A 24892-nucleotide genomic window follows, 5' to 3' on the forward strand; every position below is an offset into this window, starting at 1 on the left:
CACACACACACACACAAACTGTGACTTAAGCTTTTTTCTTGATCTGAAAAATCCCTCAGTTTTCATCTTAATCATTACAAATTTAATTTCAGGGCTTAGCCCTGTGTATCACCCAGCTTCTAATTATATAAGTAATTTGAACAGGGGAAATTGAATGTGAAGGATTATTAAGTAGTGGAAGATGACTAACCCCGACAAGAGATCCAATGAGATTCTAGTGGGGTAACAGTAAATACACACAGCAGCTCCTCCTGGAGATGAGGGGCAGAGAATAAGACTGGGTGTGATGACTCAGCTAAGCTCTTCCTATCTTGGGCAGCCTGCTGGCTGGTAGAAGGACTTGTTAGTAGGTATGACCACAGGCTCATCTGTAGGAACAGACTTTTGAGTGCTCAACACGTTATCCTTAACAGAAGGGGACTACAGGGGGTAGAGTATGGACCACTGCTGATCTTTGAGCTCCCTGGAGTGTGCCTGGCCCTGCTGACTGCTCATCTCTGCTGTATAGTAGAACTGTTAAGGGTGACACTGGCATCTTTTGGTTCTCATAGAATCCCCCTGATGCCCAAACCTGATACCTAGCCTTGGAATCAAAGAAGCAGTGGGTCCGTAGCTGAGAGGCAGTGGAGATGGTCCCTTACAGGGGTTTGGTTTACTAAGGCTTTTTACCTTTAGGAGCAGGGGAAATGGCTGAATTGGTAAAGTGCCTGCTGTGTGAGCATGGGCCCCTGAGTTTGAATTCCTGTCACCTACATAGAGGTTGGGGGTAGTGGAATGCATCAGTAAATACAGCATTGGGGGAGTCCCTGGAGCTCACTGGCCAGCCAGCCTGGATGGTCCAGCTTCAGTATAGAGCCTGTCTCAAAAATTAAAGTGGAGAGTGATGGAGCAGGATCCTTGGTCTTAGCCACTGCCCTTCACGGGTACTCACACAAGCTGAGATGTTTGTCCAGAATAGTTTTTTTTTTTTTTTTTAAGATTTATTTATTTTATGAATGTGAGTACACTGTTGCTGTCTTCAGACAAACCAGAAGAGGGCATTGGATTCCACTACAGACGGTTGTGAGCCACCCTGTGGTTGCTGGGATTTGAACTCAGGACCTTTGTTAAGAGCAGCCAGTGTTCTTACCCGCTGAGCTATCTCTCCAACCCCTGTCCATAATAGTTTTAATCTTATACTGACCACACCATCTCAGAACTACAGCTTAGCCTTGGCCAGCTGTGGCCCCTGCTCTACCCAGTTCCCTATGTCCTTCTGCTGTCTGGCACTGGCTGGCTTTGTCCTGCTTTCCCTTCTTTGTCATCTGGGGTTGAAGCAACCCTTATGGATGCTAGATAGGTGTTCTACTACTGAATGCACTTTCAGTTCCTGCTTTCCACTTCTTAAGGCAATTTCCCTGCCTCTGAACTCTGACTCCTCTGGGGTCACTCTCCAACTCAGGATTACTTTCTTTCTCACTGCCCCTTCTAGAGGAAACAACTACCTTTGGTGACTCTTGGACCCTGTCTGCACCAAGACTGGAGGACTCCACTGAGGGTGAAGCTGTAGGAGCATAGGTTTCCCCTAGAATGGGTTGTGATGGGCATCAGAACCGTACAGGGTTAGAAATGGCCGGGTCCCTGTGAGCCTGAAGGCAGCCTAGAGCTGGGACATGGTTATGTAGGGCTGCAGTGGGTTTTTTTTTTTTTTTACTTTATTTTATGTATCTAAGTGCTTGGCTGCATGTGTGGATGTGCACCAAGTGCGTTCCAGGTGCTCATGGAGGTCAGAAGAAGGCACTGGATCTCTGGATCCCCTGGAACTGGAGCCACAGATGGTTGTGAGCTGCCATGTGGATGCTAGGAAGCAAATCAAGTCCTTTGCAAGAGCAGCAGTTCTTAACTGCTGAGCCGTCTCTCCAGAGTCCCAGTGTTCTCTTCTTGTTAACGAAGACAGCAGTTCTCAACCTTCCTAGTGCCGTGATCCTTTAGTACAGTTCCTCAAGTTGTGCTGACCCACAACTGTAAGATTATTTTCGTTGCTACTTTATAACTGTAATTTTGCTACCGTTACAAATCATAATATAAATATCTGCACTGATGGTGTTAGGTGGTCCCTGTGACAACTTTCATGATGCACAGGTTGAGAACTGTTGATCCTAAGCAACAGTTTGCTGTGTGGCTCCCCTGGCAACTAATTATACTGGAAGACATTTCTTCCACCCTTGTTAACTCTTTACATGGCTTTATTGCCAATTATGTCATTATTCTCCTTATCATCGAACAGTGTAAGTTCATCTTTAGTGTTCAAACTCCTTTGTTAGTCCATTGGTAGAAGCAGGTAGCAGGTCCAACAGCACACTGGGACTCATTTTTTCCTAAATTATATGTAAGGGTACATCTTTTTTTTAGAAGCTGTCCATCTTACAAGGCAGGACTACCTCATCTCAAGACCCTTAGCTGGGCTGGGCTGAGGACTCAGGAGGACCAGCTTGGTTGCATGTGCGGACACCTCTCAGTTCTATTAGGTCAGAGTCACATCAGGGTGTAAACGAAGGGCCCCCGTCATCGACAACCTGCCCAGCAGTCTGCTCCATGTGAGGGAATAAAGCCCTCGATCAGGGATTCATTTCTATCTTCTAAATAAGACAACTGATTTTCTCATCTTTGAAGGTATCAACTCTGCCTCCTGAACTACTTTGAGGATTAAAAAAAATGATATATATGAATAGCTATTATTATTATTTACTGTTATTACTGTTATCATCCTGTCAGTGGCAGAGCTGCAAACAAACTTGAAGTGTTGGATGGTCGAGGAGTAGGTGGCAAAAGTGATAGCTCAGTATACCCTGAATGAGCTAGTATATTAGTCTTGGTTAATAGCTGTGAATACTCATTTGTGGGGAGTGAGGCGCCAACCAGTTAAACTTTGATGGAATGGGAGGAGACTGGAGGCTTCAGTGTGTGCAGAGGCTGGGCTCAGTGTGAGATTAGAACTGACTGCACTGAGGACAAGGAGAACATTAAAGTAAAAGATGAAAAAAGAAGGTGTGTGTGTGGTGTGTGTGTGTACATATGTGTGTATGTGTTATGTGTGTATATGTACATGTGTTTGTATTTGTATGTGTGTGGTATGTGTGGTATGTGGTGTGTGTGTGTACATATGTATGTATGTGTTATGTGTATGTGTGTATATGTACATGTGTTTGTATTTGTATGTGTGTGATATGTGTGGTATGTGGGGTGTGTGTGTGTGTGTGTGTGTGTGTGTGGTATGTCGTGTATGTGTGGTATGTGTGGTATGTGGTGCGTGTGTGTGGTATGTGGTATGTGTGTGGTATGTGCGATATGTGGTGTGTTTGTGTGTGGTGTGTACCTGCTGACCTGGGCACTGGGGAACAGAGAGGCAGGAGAATGGGATGCTGCCCAGGGAACAGTCTGCACTCACTCCTCTTGCTTGTCTGTCTCCTGCAGGTGCATCTCCGCTCTGCCAGGCGTCTCTGTGAGCTCTGCTGTGCCAACCGGGGCACTTTCATCAAGGTGGGCCAGCACCTGGGGGCACTGGACTACCTGCTGCCGGAAGAGTACACCAGCACACTGAAGGTGTTGCACAGTCAAGCCCCACAGAGCAGCATGCAAGAGGTCCGGCAGGTCATCCGAGAAGACCTGGGCAAGGAGGTACCTTGTTATGCTGGAGCAGGGAGGGATGGAAAAGTGAGCCTTTACAGAAGGCTCCAGCGGAGGAGGAGTTCTTGCTGCCTGGGTCTAGGATCCATCACTAGAATCACATGTCTCAGCCACATCAGTGCTGGACCAGAAGCTGGAAGGAGCTTCAGAGGCCATCACTAAAAATACTAGCTGAACTAAGAGATGTCTGTATTCAACAGTGTTGGCTGGTAACCTAGGAGGATCCAGCCACTTCAATCTAATTCTGTCTGTCAGCCCCTGGGGGGTTACCGCACGCTGATAACTATTGTGTGCTACACTGTCACAGTTGGTCCTCACAGTCAGTGTGAGGTGAGAACTATTACGGACTCCATTTTGCGGCTGAGGGATGGAGGGCAGCACTCTGCGCTAGGATGGCGTCAGCACACCATCCAGTGTACTGCACTGGCTTCTCTGGAAGGCTCTGGCAGACACTTATGCAGCCTGCGTGGTCTCCCAGGAATGGCAAGTTTACTCTTAGCTGCCTGCCACCCACGGTGCAAGGTGCTGTATTCTTTTGTTGACTGCCTCTGGCGACTCCTGCTAGGCATGGTGTCAAGGCCTTTAATCCCAGCTCTTAGGAAATGGGGGCAGATGGATCTTTGTGAGTTTGAGGCCAGCCTGGTCTACATAGTGAGTTCCAGGATAGCACACATGTGCGTGTGTGCGTGCACACACACACACACACACACACACACACACACACACACACACACACAGAGGCAAAGAGAATAAAATAAAACCCTTAATAAGTCTTTCGAGGCACAACTGCACATTCCACCTGGTCCCCACCACCCACCTGTTTTATGACTGCTCCAGCATCGGGGGGAGAAGGGGGTCCTGGTCGCTGGAGTTAGGGCTCCAGAAGCACAGACTTGGACCTAGCTCATGTCACCTTTCCTTTTCTGTAAAATGAGGAAGACCACAGTGTCCACCTTACATGGCATGCAGATTATAGAGGAGAATAGAGAGCAAACAGAGGCTCCTGTCCCGTGTATCTGCTCTCACTGTGCACTCCTAGCTGTCAAAGCCTGTGGTCTTGGTGCCTGTTCTGCCTGGCATGCTTTTTACTATAGTCCCTGTCTGCCAGGTGATGATAGACCAGTTGTCCATCTGTCCATCCATCTAGCCGATGCCAGGCAGAGAGCTTGGTGCTGTCATCCCGTATACTCCGCAGCTGCCCTGGGGTGTCCTTGACCTCCCTAGACCGTCTGAATCAGGCCCACACAACTCGGCCCCCTCCAAGGGTTGCACTGTAGCTTGATTGGCATCAGACCATTCTATTGCAAAGCAGAAAACCTTCAGGGATGAGGAGCACGATAGTCCATGTCCTCTGGATCCGTAGCACCCGAATAGTCAGGTGTATACTAGGAATCAGTGTTTGTTTAATAGGCAAAATGACCTTTCCTAGGTTTTGCTTTGTTTTGTTTCGTTTGTTTTTAACTGACTTGTGGAGCTGGTAGTGAGCATCCAGCAGCCTGCTAAAGAGATCTTGTGTATCAGCAATGCCTTGGCCTGCAGAGAGGTTCGTGATCTGACCGTGTGGGGCCCGGCAGGCACAGAGGCCTCCAGCTGCCTTGCTCTGAGGAACATTTCATCCAGAGGGAGAAGGAGTGAGAGGCAGATTGACTTAGGGCTGGAGTCAGGGAGAAAGCTGGAGGCTGGGAGGAGCAGGACTTGGATAGAGGAACCACAGTCAGTAGGATCAGGGCTGGCCTTGGTGCTAGCCAGCATGCCTTTGCTTCTTGCTGAGATTGTTGGCCTCTGGCTTCCAGCAGTGTGAGATCCATCCCCCTTCCCAAGCTAAAACGAAGTAAGTCACTGTAATAACAGTGCTGAGCACATCATTGCTGGCATGTGGCAACTCAGCAGGGGAAGATGTGAGGGTGGGGGTGGGGGTGGGGGGAGAAGATTAACTCTTAGAAGCTTCAGAGTAAGGAGTGGGGCCAGAGCAGGTCACTGCTTCCTTTCTGGATCAGGCCAGGGCAGAGGGAGGTGAAAAGTCAGTGGCCCCCAGCTGGCTGCAGGGTGTTTGGGGTTGGAAGATGTGTCCTGAAGATTGGTGGTGTCTTCTCCAGTCTCCTCCAGCTGAGTGGTCACTGCCCCAGTTTGTCTGTCGTCCTCCTGAGATAGTGACACTTTCGTCCGGGTTCTAGTTCCCATGGGCTGTCCCTCACTTCTGGGGAGCTTAGAAACCTCGGGTTTCTTACCACAGGCTCCATAGGTACCCAATCAGAGTCTCACTCCCACCCCAGGAAAATGGCGTTTGTTCTCTAGTGACACACTTTGTCATCTGTGGGTGGAGAGGAGGGGAAAGGGGCTGTGTGGGAGGCTGGGTAGATGAGTGTGGGGGTGTGAGGGCGGAGGAAGTCACTCACTCTCCTCCTCCTCCTCCTCCTCCTCCTCCTCCTCCGGCCCCTCCCATGACCTGCTTGGGAATGACTCTCTCTTTAAGGACAGTGTTGATGAACTGTACAGATTCCTGCTCCCTCTGGCTATAGGGGCCCCCTGCAGCAGCGGGCTCCATCCCCGGTCCCCAGGATGTAGCTGGAAGAAGCTGAGCATCCAGCATCCACCGTTTTCTTAGCTCTCTTGTCCTTGGCTAGGCTTTAAGGTCACCCCAAGTTCAAAGACTGTGCACATGTGCCTACTTCTCAGACTACAGGCAGGGGTCGTCAGGAGCTGTAGCTTAACATGCTGCTTTGGCCCCGACGTTTTAGTTCATATGTTTCTTTAGGACCCTTCCCATCCACAGAGTCCCTGAGAGTCCATTGTGTATTCAAACCTTTTCCTGTTCCAGGTTGTTGGGGCTGGCCTGAGAGGGTGTCCCCACTATAGGGATGGGATATAAGACAGAGACAACATCATTCCTGGATTCTTTGCCCCCTGATAACACTTGGTTCCAGGTGGGGTCCTGCCCCTGGACATCTGGTGGTACCACGGTATAGAGAAAAAGGTCACTGAAGGTCTTCACCTATGCATAGGGACTGGCTCAGAAGAGTTCTGGGGGCCACTTGGCTAAGTGAAAGGCAGCAGAAAATAATAGGAGAAGGCCAAGAGCTGGATCTTAAAGTGTCAGGGACATTTTCTCCTGTCTCAGAAGTGACCTTGGTCTGGACTGAGTTGAGTATCTCAAGTTGTTCCGACTACTCTGAGGGCCACAGGTCCAAATGCAGTATCTCGTCTGGTCAGCAGATGGCACCTGAGTTTACAAGTCAGGGGTGTGTGTTGGAGTCCTGGCCCTTTCCTCACAAGGGGTACCCTGAAGGATGAAACTCAGGCTCTTTTTATTCTTGGGCGTGGTCCAAGGAGACCAGACTGATATTCACCACAAGTCATGCGTCAGTTGACTGTTGCTGAAGTTTGAGTAACTGTCCTCTTAAGGTCTGTGTTTTAAAAGGCTCGGACTTTGGAGTCACACCATCCACCTGTAGTAGAAAGGGCCCACTGGAAGGAGTTAGGCCGGAGAGCTGTAATAGTTACTGATCTTGTTGATGTGGTAAATATGTGCTAAGAGGCAACTTAGGAAAGGAGGGGTTTATTTGTTTCTTGTTGAGAAGGTAAAGTGTGGCAGCATGTCCCAGGCTGTTACAATGCACCTGTCACCAGGAAGTGGAGGACAATGAACACCACTGATTACCTCTGTCTCCTTTTATTCAGTATGGGATCCTAGCCTGCCACATGCTTTTAAAGTGTGTCTAACCCAATGTAGAGAATTCTTTATAGACACTGGGAGCAGGTTAATTTCTGTGACAGTTCTGATAACTATTACATTGATTGCCAAGATTGACCATCACAGGGACCCTTGGCAGGATTTGTTAGCCTCATCTCATCTTTCTTTGCTTCCTGGTCATTAAACAATCATTCTGCCCTTACCCCACCCGCTCTCAGTCTTGGGTCTCATGTGTGAGTCCTCTGAAGAACTGTGAGCCCGTCCTCCAGTTATAACCTGTGATTTGGAGGCTCAGCACCTGATCTTCCCCTTCCTTCTTTTTCCTGTTTGTAGAAACAACTGGAATATGTGGGAACAGGAGCAGGTTTTAGACCTTGATGTGGCCAATTATGGTTTGACCTCATTCCAGACCCCATGGTGTGAGATAGGTTGATCATCGTAATGCCTAGTTACACAAGGGTCCAAGGCGTTTGCAGGAGAGAAAGGGATCTCATTCAAGAAAATAGAGACTTTCTGAAGCGTGTGGCATGTGACCCAGGTTCTTCAAAGATGAGCGGGATTAGAGAAGTTACAGATGGGAGGAAGGGCACTCGGGGGTGATGTGGCCTCAGCAAAGGTGTAGTGGTAGGGGAGGCAGAAGCTGGGAGGTGACTGCGCTCTGTTGACTGGTATAGTGTTCAGGAGCTGAGGCCATGTTCTGAAAGGCCTGCAGTGTTCTTTTCAGAATGTGAGTCTCAGGGGGTGGATGAACTGGAGAGGAGACTGGGCGAGGGAAGCTGAAGGGACTGACATAGAGATGGGGAGAAAGGGAGGCATGATAGACTGAGCCTGATCGTCTCAGCCATGCAGAGATGTGGTTACCTTTTTGTTTGTTTATTTCTCAAGACAGTGTTTCTCTGTGTAGCCCTGACTGTGCTGAAACTCGCTCTGTAGTCCAGGCTGGCCTCGTACTCACAAAGATCTTCCTTCCTCTCCTTCCTGAGTGCTGGGATTAAAGGCGTGCGTCCTCATGTCCGGCGGATGTGGTTATCTTTTATAAGCAGGCGAGTAAAGTGAGTGGAGTTCAGGGTAGTGGCGCCCAGGAAGTGATTGTAATGATTAGCAGCTACACTGGCACTGCCGACACATACCTGCACAGACATGTCTCTCCATGGACATGAGCGAGTCAGGATGTAACATATTTCAACAAATGATCCAAGCATGTAGACATGTGGTATGGACATCCATATCATAGTTCTTGAGACGCTGGAGTTTGAGGCCAACCTGGGATATATGAGTGAGGCTATGATGAAATAAAGGAAAAGAACACAGAGCAAGTAAAGGAGAAACCATGGACAGAGGCTCTTTATGAGTTTCACCCCTAAAATTTTAGGAGAAGTTAAAGAGAATGATGTCACTGGCTACAATTTAGTCTAGAAACTCTAGCCTTTGTTAAGGGAAGCCCTTGCTTGGTTTGTGACCTCTGAAACATGTTTATGTCCATCTTTTGTCATTGAACTCCCCTACCAGGGGTGTAGGGATAGAATTGACTTTATTTTGCTGTTAATAGTTGCTAGGGATGGATGCAATGTGTTTTCATGAGTGCTATATGTTGTAGGGACTTAGTGTTCTCCGTGGAACATGAGGCTGGAGTTTCTGTGGAGATTCAGAAGAGATGTGGGGGTGCTGTTGTGTACCAGGTACATACATTCATTCTTGTATAAGCTCACAGGGGCATGTGGAGGATGATTGGTCATGTTTTGTTCTGGGTTGAATCAAAGGCTCAGAAAAGATAGGAAACTCCTGCTCTAAAGATGTCAGCTGCTTATTCAACATGGTGGTCCTGTCCAGAAAGACAACACTGTGGGGTGCAAGGACCCGCCAGAACAAAGACAGGAAGGAAGGAGGGGTAGGCCTGAGCAGGGAGCCCAGAACTGCTGCCGGCTTAGGGAAATCTTGGTGAGAAGCAGCACAAAGTGTCTCCTGCAGGCAGCCTTTCCCCTGGGCTCTTCATTCCTGTGTTATTCTGGGTTATCCAGAGACACTGAACTAATGAGACATGATTGTATGCATCTCTGGATGTATGCATGTGTATAGATATGTAGAAAGATAGATGTTTTTAAAATCTGGATTATGTGATTGTCTCGGCTGACAAGTCCAAAACTGGCGGAGCGGCCGTGCCAGAATCCTAGTACCAATAGTGTAGCTCAGGTTCAAACGTGAAGGCCATCTGCTGGCAGCATCCCTTCTTGCTTCAGGGATAGCCTCTGATCGCATGAGGCCCACTCACATATGGAGGGCAACCTGTTCTATTAATAAATTGGATGCGAAGGTCTGTAGTCCCAGTACTGTGGAGGTGGAGACAGGAGGATTCAGAGTTGGAGGCCAGCCTGGTCTACATGGTGAGGTAGTGTCTTACAACCCAGGGGCTGGATTTTGGATTGCCTGTGTAGCTCAGTGGAAGAGTGCTTGCCCAGCTTTTTCAAGGCTGTGGCTCTGACGCCAGTCCCAGGCAAAAGGAAAGGGGGACAATCCATCTACAGTAACCTTTACTCTAGTATCTGGGCACAGTGACCTAGGCAGGATGGAGCACAGATCAACCACCTCAGTTCTCCATTTGGCTCTTGAGGGGAACTTCACATGACACTTGATGTTTGTATTGAACTGAGGGGCAGGAGCCAAACTCCCTGTTGGTTTACTAGCTTTGTGGCCTTGGGCTATTTCCTGCTTCCTTTTCTGTAGACTCTGGAAGGTGAGCTCAGGTGGAGTGCTAGAACACTGTGCTCTCTGACCTCCTGTTATACATGGTATTTCTTGAGCTCCTCCTGTGCAGGGATTGTGTCAGTCCCCCTCCTTGGGGATGGGGAGGGGGTCCTTGCTCCCTGGTTCCTGGTTCCTGGTGTTCTTACTCTGGCCGGGCCTGCTGAGGTCAGCCTGCCTCACTGGCCTGCAGTCACCTACAGGATCTCAGTGTTAGGCTCAGCTGTCCTTTGGCCTGCTTCTCCTGGCCTGAATGCCACCTTTGTTTGTCCTGGCACCCGTCTTGTCTCCCAGACTGTTGCTAAGAAGGCCACCAAGTGAGTGTTCTGGGAATGGAACAGAAGGATCTGGTAGCCATACAGCTGGGATGAGGAAGCCGGAGAGGGGGAAGGAAGGGAGAGCTACCCTCCCCCTGGCTTGTCCTCAGCCTGCCTTCCCAGCAGATCTCAATAAAAAAAATACATTTATATTAAAAACATAATGAAGAATAAAAAACATTTTTCCTCAATAATGCCAAACATCAAAAGGAGATTTTTATCAATTATGAGAGAGAAAGATTTTGGCCATAAAATGGTAATTTAATGAGTAGGAGACGGATGGCGGGAAGCATTAATGTCAGCCACAATGGATGGCCTGCCATTAGTCACTGGAGGAGAGGCAGGCGAGGTAGTGGCCACACAGCCTGCATAGTCCTTTTTTGATGTCCCCAATCCTAGCCCTGCCCTTCTTAATCTGATCCTCTCTGTCTGCTGAGGCTCTGCCCTGGCTCAGCCTGTCTCTCTCTCCCCCCACTGCTCAGTCTTGCCTCTGGGCACCTTCCCTCTGATGATTGTAACTTTTTTTTCCCTTTCTTTTCTTCTTGAGACAGGGTCTCTCTATGTAGCTCTAGGTGTTTTGGGTTTCACCCTGTAAACCAGGCCGGCCTTGAACCCATAGAGATCCACCTCCTCTGTCTCCGAGGGCTGGGATTTAAGGCATGCACCACTATGCCTGGCTCAGGTGGCTCTTGTGTCTATGAAGAAAGCCCTATGGTGGGAAGAGCAAGAGCTGTGGGAAGCTCTCAGCCTTACAGCCTGTCCTTCTGGGCTGCTCTAGGGTTCCTCTGTCTTTTCTCTGCTTATGAGTCTTATCTACGTGCATATATATGCACCATGTGCATGCCTAGGCCCGCAGTGGTCAGAGGCAGGAGTCAGATCCCCTGGAATTGAGATACAGACGGTTGAGAGCCACTATATGGGTTTTGGAAACTGAACCTGGGTCCTCTGTAAGAGTAGTGAGTGCTCTTAACTGCTGAGTTGTCTCCTGCATCTGTCCTGTTTCATTCTGTTCTCATTCGAATCCCTTCCCTCAACCCCTCCCCGCTACCCCCCCTCCCTCATTGGGCTGGTTCTCATTGTTTGGACTGCTGTGTCTGACCATCACCACCTGCCTTTTAGCAGGTGGCCCCATTCCACATAGGGTCCTGATGTACAGCTTTCCCATGAAGCTTCCTTCTGTGGCTTCCTCAGGTCCCCCAGTCAGGATCAGCGGCCCTTTTTAGGACTTGTAGTTTATTACTTTCCAGTACTGAGTCTTCTATGGTGCCCAACTTTGACTTGGTATATAGTAGGTTTTAATAAATATTCTTCAATGGAATTCTAGAATTGGGTTGCTTCTGTTTTCTTGAAGCCTTCACTGGCTCCCCAGGGAGGTTAGATGAACCCTCGTGTGGTCCTGTGCTTTGCCTGGTCATCTGGTCTTCTCTGCGCTGGCGTATGGTCTCAGGGGTTCCCTCAGGGCACTATTCCGGGCTTGCATCCAAAACCATCTAGCAGAGGAGTGTTGGGTGAGTGGAGACTCTGTCTGACATGGAGTTGGAGTCTTGCTCGGGCTCCAGGTGCTCTGTGCTATCCTGGGTAAGATCTTTGGAGCCTTGCTTTCCTTGTCTGCAGTCAGGGGTGATCAAAGAACCCATGTATTCATAGGGCCGTGGTAAGGACTGAAAGATATAAGCCGTATTGAAATGCCTCAGAACCCTCGCCTGGGCGTGATGTCTTAGGTAACCCTCAGAAGCACAGACAGGAACAGAACTAAACAGAACGAGAAAGCGTCTACATAGAAAACAGTCAGCAGATGAAGAGACCACCTGCGGAGTGGACGGAAGTATCCGCAAGCTGTCTCTTCAGCAAAGGAACAATATCTATGGTTTGTCAGAAACGGAACAAAAGATTCCTACTCACACTTCAGTAGAAAAATATGATTTACCAAGCGTTAAGTGTGATGGCATATCCCTCAGTCCCAGCACTAGGGAAGCAGAGGCAGGAGGATCTCCATGACTTTCAGGCCAGCCTGGTCTACAGAGTGAGTTCTAGGCCAACCAGTGAGACGCTATCTCAAAACAACAAAGACAAAAAAACAACAAGGAACAGGTAGATGTTCTCAAAAGAAGACATATATGTGGCTAATAAGTATTTGAGGAAAACACTCAGTATTGCTCATCAGGGAAAGGCAGATTCAAGTCACATGCACTGAGAGTGGAGGTGTATACCTGTAAGCCCAGCAGAAGGCTGAGACAAGGGGATTCCTGCAAGTTGGAGTCTAGCCTGAGACACGTAGTGAGTAGCCTGGGATATATAGCAAAAACTCTGTTTCAACCCTCAACCTCTTCACAGCCAGCCTCCTGAAAACGAGATATCTCACACCAATTAAATGTGCTTTGTTGGCGTATTTGTTTAGCTAGTTTATTTGGTTCTTATACCTCTGCCTCCCTTCCAACCCTCATTCCATCCTAATCCCTTCCAACCCCCACACTATGTAAGAGAGGAAGAAGGTTGTCATGGGAAGGAGACGGAGACCTTTGCAGGCTACTTCCTGCTGATTGGGGGCATCGGGGTCTTTGGGGCAAGTCCAGTCTTCATTGTCAGGATATCTTCAACTTCTTGTCAAACCACCACCATAGTAACCAGGAGCAGCAGGGGGAGCAGCAGCCTCCACAGGTCCTCTTGGGGCTCTCCAGAGTCCCCAGAATTAAACTCTATGTAGCTGGCGAAAATCACGCCCCTGCTAGTGCACTAGGTGAATCATAATCACCTGCTGTGATGCAGCCTCATATCCCACACTTGGGATTAAAACAAAAACATATTCACATAACATAACTGAGTTTTTAAAGAAACCAGAACTTAGTACATGGCTCTTAGCAAAAAGAAAAAAATATAGGGAACTGAGAATTTTCCATACTTTTTTTTTTTTTTTCTTTTTCCTTTTGAGATAGGATCTTGCTGGGTAGCCCTGGTTTGCCTGGAAGGAGCTATGTAGATTAGACTTCCTGGTTCTCCCAAATTCTGGGAGTATTGGTGTGCACCACCACTCCCTGCCCCTCCTGCACTTTCTGATCTACTGTGGAAACCGTGTGGAGGTTCGTCAGGAAGCTTGGATCAGACTACCTTATGGTTCAGTAGTTAGTAGTATTGCGTCCATCTCTAATAAAGTATTCATCATGCAAAGGGACATATGTATTGTCATGCAATATTCATGGTAGCTAAGATAAGATAGGTACTAATCTAAATGCCCAAAAGAAAATGTTGTATATCTGCATGTGAGAAGATTATGAGGTAAGAAAAAAGAATGAAACTTTATTTGCAGCAGCATGTCATTTTGAGATCACTGTGTTAGGTGAGATGGGCCAGACACTGAAAGGCAAATGCTGGCGTGTTTTCTGTCATATGTGGAAGCTTAAGAGATTCATCACCTAAAAGTAGTCAGCAGAATATCACCAGGGGTTGAGAAGGGAGGGAAGGAGGGGAGAGGCTGGCTGGAGGGTATGGAGTGACAGTTTGATAGGAGGAAAAGCCGCAGTGTTCCCTGGGAGAATGAGTACTGTTCTCAGTGTCATACCATATATTTCAGAATAGAAGAGAGGATCTCAAATGTTCTCACCCTACCGAAACAGTGACTGTTACAGGTGATGGATACACTGACTGTTCTGATTTGAGCATTACCTGTTGTATGTGTGTATCAAAATGTCATCTCTGTACCCTCATAACTATGCACAATTAGTACTTGTCAATTAAAGCAAAAGGACATAACCATCTGGAGCGCAGGGCTGGCTGTAGAGTAAATGCCAGGAGCCGTCAGCTGTGCTTCGGATGTATTGAGCCCTCAGCATATGCAGGAAGCCCCTGGTTCCCGGGTCTTCCTGGGCTGTGACCAACAGCTCTTTTCTTTCACCCTGCTTGGCCGTAAGCAAGTGTGCTAGGCAGAAGCAACCCATAAGAATCTTGGCTGGCGGGTCATAAAGGTTGTGTTAGTTTGGGTTTCTATCGTTATGAAGAGACAACATGACCAACTCTCATAAAGGAAAACATTTAATGGGGGGGGCGCTGGCTTACAGTTCAGAGGTTTAGTTCATTATCATCATTGCAGGCGGCATGGTGGCATGCAGGCAGGCATGGTACTGGAGAGGCAGTTCAGAGTTCTACATCCAGATTGATCGGCAGGCAGAAGAGACAGTGAGCCACTAGACCTGGCTTGAGCTTCTGAAACCTCAAAGCCCATCCCCAGTGACGTACTTCCTCCAACAAGGCCACTCCTAATAGTGGCACTCCCTATGAGCCTATGGGGGCCATTTTCTTTCAAACCACCAGAAGGGTTTAGAAACCTTCTGGTTCAACCCTGCATACCCTGAGTGAGGAAGCTGGCCTGGAGTGGGATGTCGGGGTGGTAGAAAGGAGAGTCAAACCCACGTGCCACTACGCCCGTGTTCTTCCTCCTGGACTGTAATGGCCTAGGGTGGAAGTTTAGTGTCTCATGGGAGGCTGGTCTTGAGCAATCAGGCTGGACCCCAAGGGTAAGGAGCCTCCACTCTTCCCTTGAGACCTTGCGGTCTCTTGTGGACTTTGAAGAAAAGATATTTTCATCCACCCATCCCTTGAGGTCACAGAATCCTGTGTTTAGGGCTTGGCATCTGTCCTGTGCTGGGTGATCTCAGGCCTTCACCTCCTGCTCTCACTGCAGGGCCTGGTCTGAGAAGAGACAGCTCTATTGTTTTGCAAGAGCTTTAGTAACTGCTCAGGCAGGGGCCTTGCAAAGTTAGACTCACTCTCTCCTTATTCCAGAGGCTAGAGGTCGAGCTGGGCCTGAGCCACCTGCCCCCAAGTTGCAGGATTTGGGGAGGGTCTGCCCTTTCTCAGCCAGCTCTTGCCAGCTGCTGCCAATCCCTGGTGTTGGATTGAAGCCGCATGGCCTGAACCTCTTAACTCTGTGTCACTTGGCCTTTTTATAAGGATACACGTCACCAGACTGCTAGCCCACCTTGCTACAGTATGACATCATCTGACTTAGCCAATTGCAATGCAAGGCTCTTAACTTACATGATGAAGTTCCAGGGCATAAACCTGGAGAGGGGCTGAGGTGGGCTTTGGTGCACTCTTCCTGAACTCTCCCCTCTCCTCTCACCTCCCCTCTGCAGGTCATACAGTTTTCTCCATGACCAGCTGTCCCTGGCCTTGTCCTCTCAGCTTTGACCCAGAAGAGAATGAACCCACCCTGTTGTTTCGTTTTGTAACATTACAGATCAGGACTCTTAACTTGGCTTATCCAGGTGCATACAGGGTTCAGGAGTGTTCTCTGTATTCCTTACCTTTTGGTAGCTCTGACAGGAGCAGCTTAAGGAGGGAAGGGTTCATTTGGCTCACAGCTCACGTGTGTAGGCAGCCAGGAGAGAAGCTACGGCATCAGGTGTGTGAGGCAGCCCGTCACCCTGCCTTTGCAGTTAGGAATTGGGGTGAGAGAAACGTTTGTGCTCAGCTTGTTTTCTCCTTGTTGTTCCTCTCAGGACCTCATCCCTTGTAAAGGTGCTGCCCAGTTAGGGTGAACCTTCTTACCTCAATTAACTCAGTCCAAACTCTCAATCAGACACACCCAGATTTGTGTCCTAAGTCAGTCTAGGTCCTGCAAATTGATATCCTCACAATCATACTCCCTGGCTAAAGAATCAGAGACCTGAGATGGTAGGGGCTAGAGCTATAACTAAAAATTAAATCGGGGCGGGGGGCAGGAAAGAGGGAAGGCAGAAGAGGAAGGAAGAAGCAGAGAGAGAAGAGAGGTTGAGCGTGAGCTGTTGACCAGGCATGGATGCATTCCTGGGACTGATCTGAAGATGTTTTGTCAGAGAGCCAACGTCTTGAGACTGATAGAAAGGACCCGTGCAGTGCCATATGGGGAGGCTCTGTGGAGTGGGGCAAGGTTGGTGTTCATTTCCTCCTGCCTGCCCCTAAATCTCAGAGTGTGAGTGTCACCAGCTGGTAGAGGACAGATGTTATGGTCATTCTGACAGCTGTCCCTGAGGTCCCCCGCCCCCAGAACTGTCAGAAGAACTGCAGCATCCTCATGTCCCCTCAGAACAGAGCATATAGCCTCCCTTGCCTCCAGAACTAGAAGGGGGATGGTCCCTCAGGCTGCTGGGGGCTAGGTCAGTGCCAGTGCTGGTGATTGTCTCTGATGGTGTCTTCTCTCCTCATGAGCCACAAATGGCTTTGGTGGTGGTGATGGTTTAAGAATAGATGGCTGAGCTGGGCAGTGGTGGTGCACGCCTTTAATCCCAGCACTTGGGAGGCAGAGGCAGGTGGATTTCTGAATTCGAGGTCAGAGTGAGCTCCAGGACAGCCAGTGCTATACAGAGAAACCCTGTATTGAAAACCAAAGGGAGAAAAAGAAAGATTAGATGGCTGGAGGTGGGGTTTTGGCTCTGCCAGTCTGCCAGTGAACATAGCTGCCAGCCTGGACCAAGTACTGGCATCATGGTGGGCGTTCATCTTAGTGGGCATTCCAGGACAAGCCTTCAAGAGAGTTTTGTGGATAGCCCAGGGTTTGCGCTGTGGAAAGTGGCCGTGTGCTAAGGGAAGAAGAGAAGGAAACTCTTATGGCTCTGCTCTTAAGCCAGCTGCTGTTGTGGGCAGAGGAGACTCCGTCCTGTGGAGTGACTGGGACATGGTGTCACACACCCAGGATAAGGGCAGACACAGTTTTTTAGTGCTCCAACTTCCTAACCTCCTTACACAGGGCTGCCCCTGGGAGCTGCTAGTTCCCAAGACTATAGTTAAGATGCTTGTGTGAAAGGGGCAGTGGGAAGGGGCCATTTCCAGGGAGCTGGTGGGGCTGGTGCCTTGTGGCTTAATTCTCTTGGCTGCCCTATGAGGGGCATCCATTTTGCCAAGGGGCAAACAGTTCAGAGAAGTCAAGTCATGAGCTCGAGGAGAATCTTGGCTCTTAACTCCAACATTCTTCGGCTTCCCGTAAGGAGTGCCATGCTTTTTACAAAAGTTGTGGCCCTGGCAGGGTAAGCTTTCCTGTGACTTCTAAGAGGAAAGTAGGCAAGAGGATGAGGGATTCCTACTGTTGCTACTACTGCTATTATTTACTAAGTGCTTCTTCAGTCTGAAATGGACACTGGGTATTTTCAAGCATGTGTGGCTTCATTTAGTCCCAGAGCAGTTCAGCAAGGTATGTGTATGGGATGCCTTACCCCCGTGTTCCTAGGTGTGCAAAGTACATTCAATGTTGAGACTTTGGATGACCGAGGATCACACAGCAGTGAATGAGCCAGGGCTGGATAGAAAAGCTTGGTTGGCCTGTGACTCTAGACCCACTCTAGTTACACAGGCTGCCCCTAAGAGGGGATGGACCTGCTTCAAGGCCACACTGATAGGTGGTGAGGCTAGACTGAGGCAGCACCCAGTCTGCCCCTGAGGCACTTCTCCTTGCTCTGATCGCACCTGGTTCTGCCCTCTTGGCTCCAGTACCAGGCTAGCATTGAGTGGTTACCTCCAGAGCCAGTCAGCTGATAGCTAAGTGAGGCCTTGGGAAGTGCAAGGATAGGTGGTCAGGCTCTTGTGGAGCAGTGGCTGTCCTGTGCTTGCAAGCTGTGGTTGTACAGGAGGGGCGCACTCTCTTCCAAAAAGCCCCCCCCCCCCCGTCATTGTTTCTTCCTACCAGCTGTCTACTTGATGCTGCCCTTGGGCTCTGCGTGTCTTGCTGATTTATGTTCACCACTGAAACAATAATGTTTAATCTGGAAAGGGCTAATCAATTTTTTATGCTGATTATGAATCAGCCAGGTGGGCCTGCTGCTTCATTCCCAGAGCTTGAGGAATGAGTCCATGCCCTAGTTTGGGCCTCTGTGGTAATATAAGATGGGGAGACCCAGCTTCAAGGAGAACCCTTCCTTGGGGCCCTGTATCTCTTGCAAAGAGAGTGTGTATGTGCCTGTGTATATGAATGATGTGCATGTACATGTATATGCATATATATACAGAGACACACACATATATATATGTGTGTGTACATGTATAGGTATGTATTTGTGATGTTATTTGCATGCATACTTGAATGCAGGCACTATGTGCCTATATGTGTAGGTGTGTGTACATGTAAATGTGTATATGCACATATTTGTATGCACATATATTGCACATGCACACATGTGTCTGCATATATGTATATGTGTAGAGATGTCTATGTGTACACACATGCAGATATCTATATACATGTGCATTGTATATCTGTGTGTGTGTGTGTGTGTGTGTGTGTGTGTGTGTGTGTGTGTATTTGTAAGTGCATCTGTGGCCAAGGAGGTGGCCTGACTGCAGATGGAGAACCAGACTTGGGTATGAATGTGTATTTGCATAGGCGCATACATTCATGTGTCAGTTACGTGCCTGTGTGTACACATCTTTAACCAGTAGTATAGACTGAATCTAGGTAGAGTTCTAGGCTTTCATGTACATGCTCATTGACTGTGTGCATATATATGTTGCTGTGTGTAGGTTTGCTGCTATGGGCCTTAGGCATATTTTGGAAATTGTAAATTGGAAGGAAAGGGTTACAACATCATGGAGTTCGAAAGGTCATTGAATCTTTTAACACTATCCTTTATAATTTAGGAATAGACCAAAGAATGCAGTGCGACTTCCTGAAGTTACCTGCTTGATGACCGTGTGGGTCTCCTTTCACCCCTGTATCCTCCAGTGACTGCACATGCTTGCATGGCCGTGTGCATGGATGAGAGTCGGAGGAGGGAGGGCACTTTATGAACGGCTGGTGTTGACTGGTCCTTTTGACTTTGCAACTATCCTGACATCTCTGAGAACTAGGACTTCAGGGAACACGACGAGGTAGTGACAGTGTAAGGCTGGTGTGGGATGAAAGAGAGTTCCCCTGGGCTGCTGTTTTCAGGGTTTCTGGACTCCACATGAATGTGTGGCAAGGGATGAGCTAGAACTTTCTGGAGGAGGCAGTGCATGGTGTAGAGAGCAGAGTGAGCAAGAGGCTCTTGAGCACCTGTACATAGGTGGAGTGGCCTGAGCTGGCTGACAACGGAGGCAGGACAGGGTGACACACCTTGAAGGGGTCTCTTCAGGAAGGTGTCTGAATCTCAAGAGTAGAGAGGGTGATGTCTCTAGGTCTGTATAACTCAAGTGTCCAAGGCTGGGTCACTGGGGTTTGTCATCTCCATGAGGGGGCCTTCCGTTGCTGGCTTTATGCACCTCCTGACTTCTCCACTGGTCATAGAACTTTTGTTTTATGGCCCTGTGTTGTGCAATTGACAAGCTTCCATGAGGGGGCTCATTTTTTGGTCATGGGGAGACAATAAAACTTCAGTGACACTTGCACAGGTGTCACAAGGAGCAGTACACAGTGCTCTGGATAATAAGTTCAGGAGGTGAGACTGGCCCGTCAGAGGAAGCAGTTTGGAGTTGTGATCCTAGAGTAGTTAAAGGACAGAAGGATGCCACATACAAATGAAATGTCATAGGCCTCAAGGCAGAAAGAATCTGGTCAGCGACAAGAAGGAGGTGGTGACTGCACTCAGAGGCTGGAGAAATGAGCTGGGCGTGTTAAGGGACTCTGAGGCTGGCAGTCATTCGTCGGCCCCATGAAGAGCACAGCATAGTCTAATGTGTAGTAGCTGGTCTACAGAACTATCTGGAAGACCAGTTAAGTGTCCTCTCGTGCCCATCCAGGCAAGAGGTTGGACCATGGCTGGGGAGCAAGAGAGGCTGGGTAGGCATATTCGAAGACTGAATTAAATGAGGGGGGTGGAGTGGGTGTGCAGGAGAGGGAGGTGCCAGGATCCACCCTCAGGGTTTGGATATGGATGGTGGGAACCCCAGAACTGACTTAAATGCTGAAAGGGACAATATAAGAGGGTGTCAGCTGGCCACCTGAGGAGGAGTCTTCTATATTATTGGAATTTGCAATAGTTTCCTATCTGTAGAATAGTAAACCTTAGTAGTGAGGGTCAGAGTGGCCCTGGGTTCAGGTAGGAGTGATGCTGAAGAGGGGCCTGGGAAGAGAACTCAGCTTGTGCAGTGCTTGCCTTGCAAGTATGAGGGTCTGAGTTTAACCTCAGAACCAGGGAAATAGTGAGGTGTAGTGCACTTGTTATCCCAGCACCAGGGAGGCAGAGGCAGGCATAGCATGGGAGCTCCCTGGCCAGTATAGTCTGCTTGGTGAGTGTCAGGCCAGTGACAGATCCTGTCTTAAAAGGATGAACGATGCCTGAGCAATGGCACCCAAGGTTGTCTTCTGGACTCTGCAGGGCTGTTTGCAAACATACACTTGCACATCTGTATGCATGACCATGCACAGGCACTAAGGCTGAACAGACTGCGGTGTCTGGATTCTAGAGATTTAGGTTGAAATAACACATTAGCATGCTGGTGTCATGTGCTTTGGGGCGTTTCTCTGTAGTGGGTGTGTAGAAGGAGAGGTTTATTACAACAGCTGGAGATCCTGCCTGTCAGTCTACAGACGTGACAGAAGACTTTTGGAGGCTGTGTAGCTTTCCCTTAGGGCCAGAGGTTAGTGATGGCTGGTTACCTGAGCTGTTCAGAAAGCAGGCCTCCTGATGGGTGCAGGGTGCTGTTGAAGTTCCATGGGCTTGGCCTGGGTCTTGGCCCAGGGATTGGAAAGGGGCAACCTGAAGAAACAGCTGGGGAACAGAAGAGTCTTGGCCTTGGGAAGGGAAGTGGGCTGATCCTCCACGTCATCTCTTGGAGTCAAGAAGGCTCTGGCATCCTTCCTGGATCCATATTGTGAGATTCATGTTTGTCCCACATTGCCTTGGGACTGTCCCCAGCTTTCTGACACACATTTATCTTGGAAAATGGGACAAAAGGCTAAGGTCGCTCATATGGTATGCCAGGGGTCAGAGAACACTGCAAGTGGCCCGCATAAGACTCTTGCTAAGGTGACAAGTCTGCATGTTTAGTGGTCTCCGTCAATACCTGCTTATTGTATTCCTGTTTTTCAGGGGAGGAATCCTAAAGTTAAGATGTTGGCCAAGGCACATTCTCTTTGGAGACCCTGGGAGGGACTCTTTCTTGGCCTTTTGTAGCCTTTAGAAGCTGGCTGAGTGTCTTGGTTTATGGCTCCATCCTGTAGTGAAAGAGTAGCACCATCAAATGCCTATCTCAGCCTCTCAGCCCTGCTCCTCTCTTTGATTCTGATCCTTATGCACACCCCTCTCCCTCTCCCCTTTTCACTTATTTCCTTTTCTGCCTCAGTACTGGGGGTTGAATCTAGGGCCTCATGTATGCTGGGCAAACCCTCTGCCACTGGGTTAAATTCTCACTTCCTCTTCTTCATCTTAGTAATCGTCTGCGTGTGTGTGTGTGTGTGTGTGTGTGTGTGTGTACATGTGTGTGTGTGTGTACGTGTGTGTGTGTGTGTGTGTGTGTGTGTGTGTGCAAGTCAGAAGACAATTTATAGGAGTTTCTCTCTTCCCAACATGTGGGACTTGGGAACTTCAGTTAAGTCACCATGCTTCGTAGCAAGCACCTTTCCCTACTGAGCAGTTATAACACTGGGTCTTGGATACTTCGGGAGCTTAAACTTACACAGTCTCTTCTGCCATGTTAGATCGCATTACAGCTTCTGGGATGGGAACATAGACTAATTTTTTTTCTGCCTACCCTAAGGCCAGAAAGTCCGTATTTTGACTCTCATAAGTCATATGCTCTCTGTCACAGTGGCTCAACTCTGCCTGGTATGAGGGGAGCTGTGCTATTGGCAGGTTGGCAGGGAGATCACCCACCCTACTGCTGTTTTGCATGTGTGTGTGTGTGTGTGTACATATATACATGTATGTGGAGGCCAAAGGTCAACATTAGGTATCTTCAGCTATTGCTCTCCACTTTTTTGTTTTTTAGAGGCATGGTTTCTCTGTGTGGCTGTGGCTGGCTTGGAACTTAGTAGGCCAGGATAGCTTCAAACTCAAAGATCCACCTGCTTCTGTCTGCTGAGTGCTGGGATCAGAGGTGTGCACACCACTGTGGCTTCCCACCTTGTTCTGAGATAGGATCTCTTACTGAACAGCTGGCTGATTTGGTTAGGTTGGCTGGCCGACGGCCCATGTCCACATCTGCAGTGCCAGGACTACAGGCACATGCTGCTGCCCAGCCTTTTCTGTAGGTGCTGGGGATCCAAACTGAGGTCCTTTTGCTTGTTTAGAAAACATAGTGCCTGCTGGGCTGTCTTCCCAGCTCTGTAGCTGTAGCCTGCTCTCTCTCCTCGTAGCTTTGTTGGATGCACTGCAGCTGAGTTTCCCGTCCTTTTAAATCCCCTGGCACTGCATCTTCCTCACATGGAAAGTGAGTCCCGAGAACTTTTTGCTGCACGTATGTTCTCCATTCCCTTGCTCTGGGCTTTGAGGTATGGCAACATAGTTTACGCGTGCTGCCACTGCCCAGAGCTCAGGAAGCCTGTCCCAACAGCAAGTAGAGCAGCCATTAGTGAAGGACACTATACTGCACATTGTCCCCTGGCTCTTGTTTTGAGCCTAGGGACATCTGAAGGTGATTGGAGAAGGCCTGTCGGGTTGGTGAAGCTGAGCCGGTTAGGTTTCAGAATTCATGAGCTGCACAGAACACTGGGCTTGCTCTCTTGTAAGAGGACCCTTCTCTGGTGAGGGGCCAGGAAGCCCAAGGTGCTCTGGATTCTGGATTGGGAGCCATCAGACCCTTGGCTCCCTCTTGTCACTGTATGTCCTTGCTCAGTTCCTCGCTCTCTCCCCTGACAGGCACTTCTTTCTCTCTGTTATCAACTTCACTGACTCCTCGGTCTTCAGGTCTCACCCTGCTCTTTTGTCGGAGATCCTCCTCTCTGCCCAAGCCTATGTTCTGTTTGTCTCGCGCTGGCACTCTGTCCCTCTCCCTTCTCAGTACTCAGGAGGACCAGCCATTGCTCTCCTCATTTGCACTGAGTTGATGTTTCTGCATCTGCTCATTCTTCCCTTACATTCAGAAGATGGTGACTGGATTCACGTTGTACTTTCCTTTACTTCCCTGTACGTCTTAGGAAATTCTTGTTGTATGTGTAAAAGAGTAATGACTTCTGGTGAATATGTTGTCCTCTGTAAAATGGGGTTGACACTAGCTCCTCTAACTAACCTCCAGAGCGAGTGGAGAATTAGGTAAAAGTGCTTCGAGGACACCAAACATTATGCAAATATAACGCATTGTCTGTGGTTGATTTGAACATCCCGTTTCTGAGAAGCTAAGTTCTCCTGATGCTCCCTTGGGCAGACCTAGGTTCAGAATCAAGGAGGTGGAAAGGCCTTCTGGTGCCAGCTGGCACTGGAAGGCAGAAAGTTCCAGACTTCTGGTCCTATGTATTGGCCGTATCTTGGCTATGGTGGAACGAGAGCACTTCACCTGCCTTGGTGACTGCAGCTTCAAGAGCGGCTCATTCCAAAAGCTCTGGTCACCCGGGTGACACCTGCTCAGACTGTACCCTGGCCGGGGTGGAGAAGGGGGCATGATCTTATAATCTTCTCTGGCTAGGATCTCTAAGTCTCTTGTCTCAGAGACCTCTGTCATAGGCAGGAGCATATACACCCCCCCCCCCCAAGACTGTAGGAGTTATCAAGATGGGGGAAGTTGAAGGATTAGATTTATGACAGGCAATGGTGGATTATGAAGAATAATTTATCAAATGTCAGTGCCTGCAGCCTACAATTTACAGAAGGTTTGCTTAAGCTGAAGAGATCTGGTTGGACTGTCCCTCCCCCACCACTAATGAGTGACAGCTCTAATGGGTTGGCTTCCCGGGCTGGCCAGCCACACTGGGTGTTTATCTGCTTTTTATTAATCATTATTAACATTAAAAAAATTCCCTAGAGTCCCTCCAGCCACAGTTCTCAGGATACGCAGTGCCAAGGAGGGCTCCCATGGCCACCTAGAAGGAGCTGTGGTCACTTTGGGGAGACGTTTCAGCAACCCTGGTCAGGGAGAAGCTAAACCCCTTCACAATGAGTCCAGGGGACCTAGGCTCAGCTTTACACACTCACTAGAAAGTACATAACTGACTGAGCACGGTCCTGTGGATGCAATGCTGGGGGAGGAGAAGACTGAGGGGAGACAGGAGGAGGGGGGTGTGCAGGGAGGGCATGGGAGGTCTGTCTGAGGAGGTGGCAGTGAGGGGTGTGTAAGGGAAGGTGAGCCTTTCAGGTGGAGGCCATAACATATGCAGAGGCCTTTACATGTCAGGGAGGAGTAATTCAGGTCTGAGCAAGTCTTCTGGTTGGGACAGAGGCAGGAGGTTGGAAAAGAGAAGCCCTGGTGGGGCTGCTAGGGATCTGGACCATCGGCTCCTGGTGAGGTGACTTACACAGAGAGAAGTGATACAGTCCGGTTGTGTGTGTGGTGAGGAGACAGGAGTCTCACTGGATGAGTTGGCTAGGAGGCCAGCTCTGGGGAAATGAAGAAAGTGGCTTATACCATGATTGGGCAGGATGGAGTCGAGCATCTTGGTTCCACG

General features: G+C 49.0%; 1 protein-coding gene across 7 annotated transcripts in view; it reads left to right on the plus strand.

Annotated features, from left to right (window-relative positions):
- The window catches only part of Adck1 (aarF domain containing kinase 1), a 95422-nt gene that overhangs the window by 33861 nt on the left and 36669 nt on the right, over window positions 1-24892 (plus strand). For all 7 annotated transcript variants that reach the window (XM_029540972.1, XM_029540973.1, XM_021202140.2 and 4 more), the window contains one exon: window positions 3454-3657. In XM_029540972.1, coding sequence (XP_029396832.1) covers window positions 3454-3657 — 204 coding nt within the window. The remainder of the gene's footprint in view (window positions 1-3453; window positions 3658-24892) is intronic.

Source organism: Mus pahari, chromosome 7 (genome assembly GCF_900095145.1).
Source record: "Mus pahari chromosome 7, PAHARI_EIJ_v1.1, whole genome shotgun sequence".
Taxonomy (NCBI): Eukaryota; Metazoa; Chordata; class Mammalia; order Rodentia; family Muridae; genus Mus; species Mus pahari.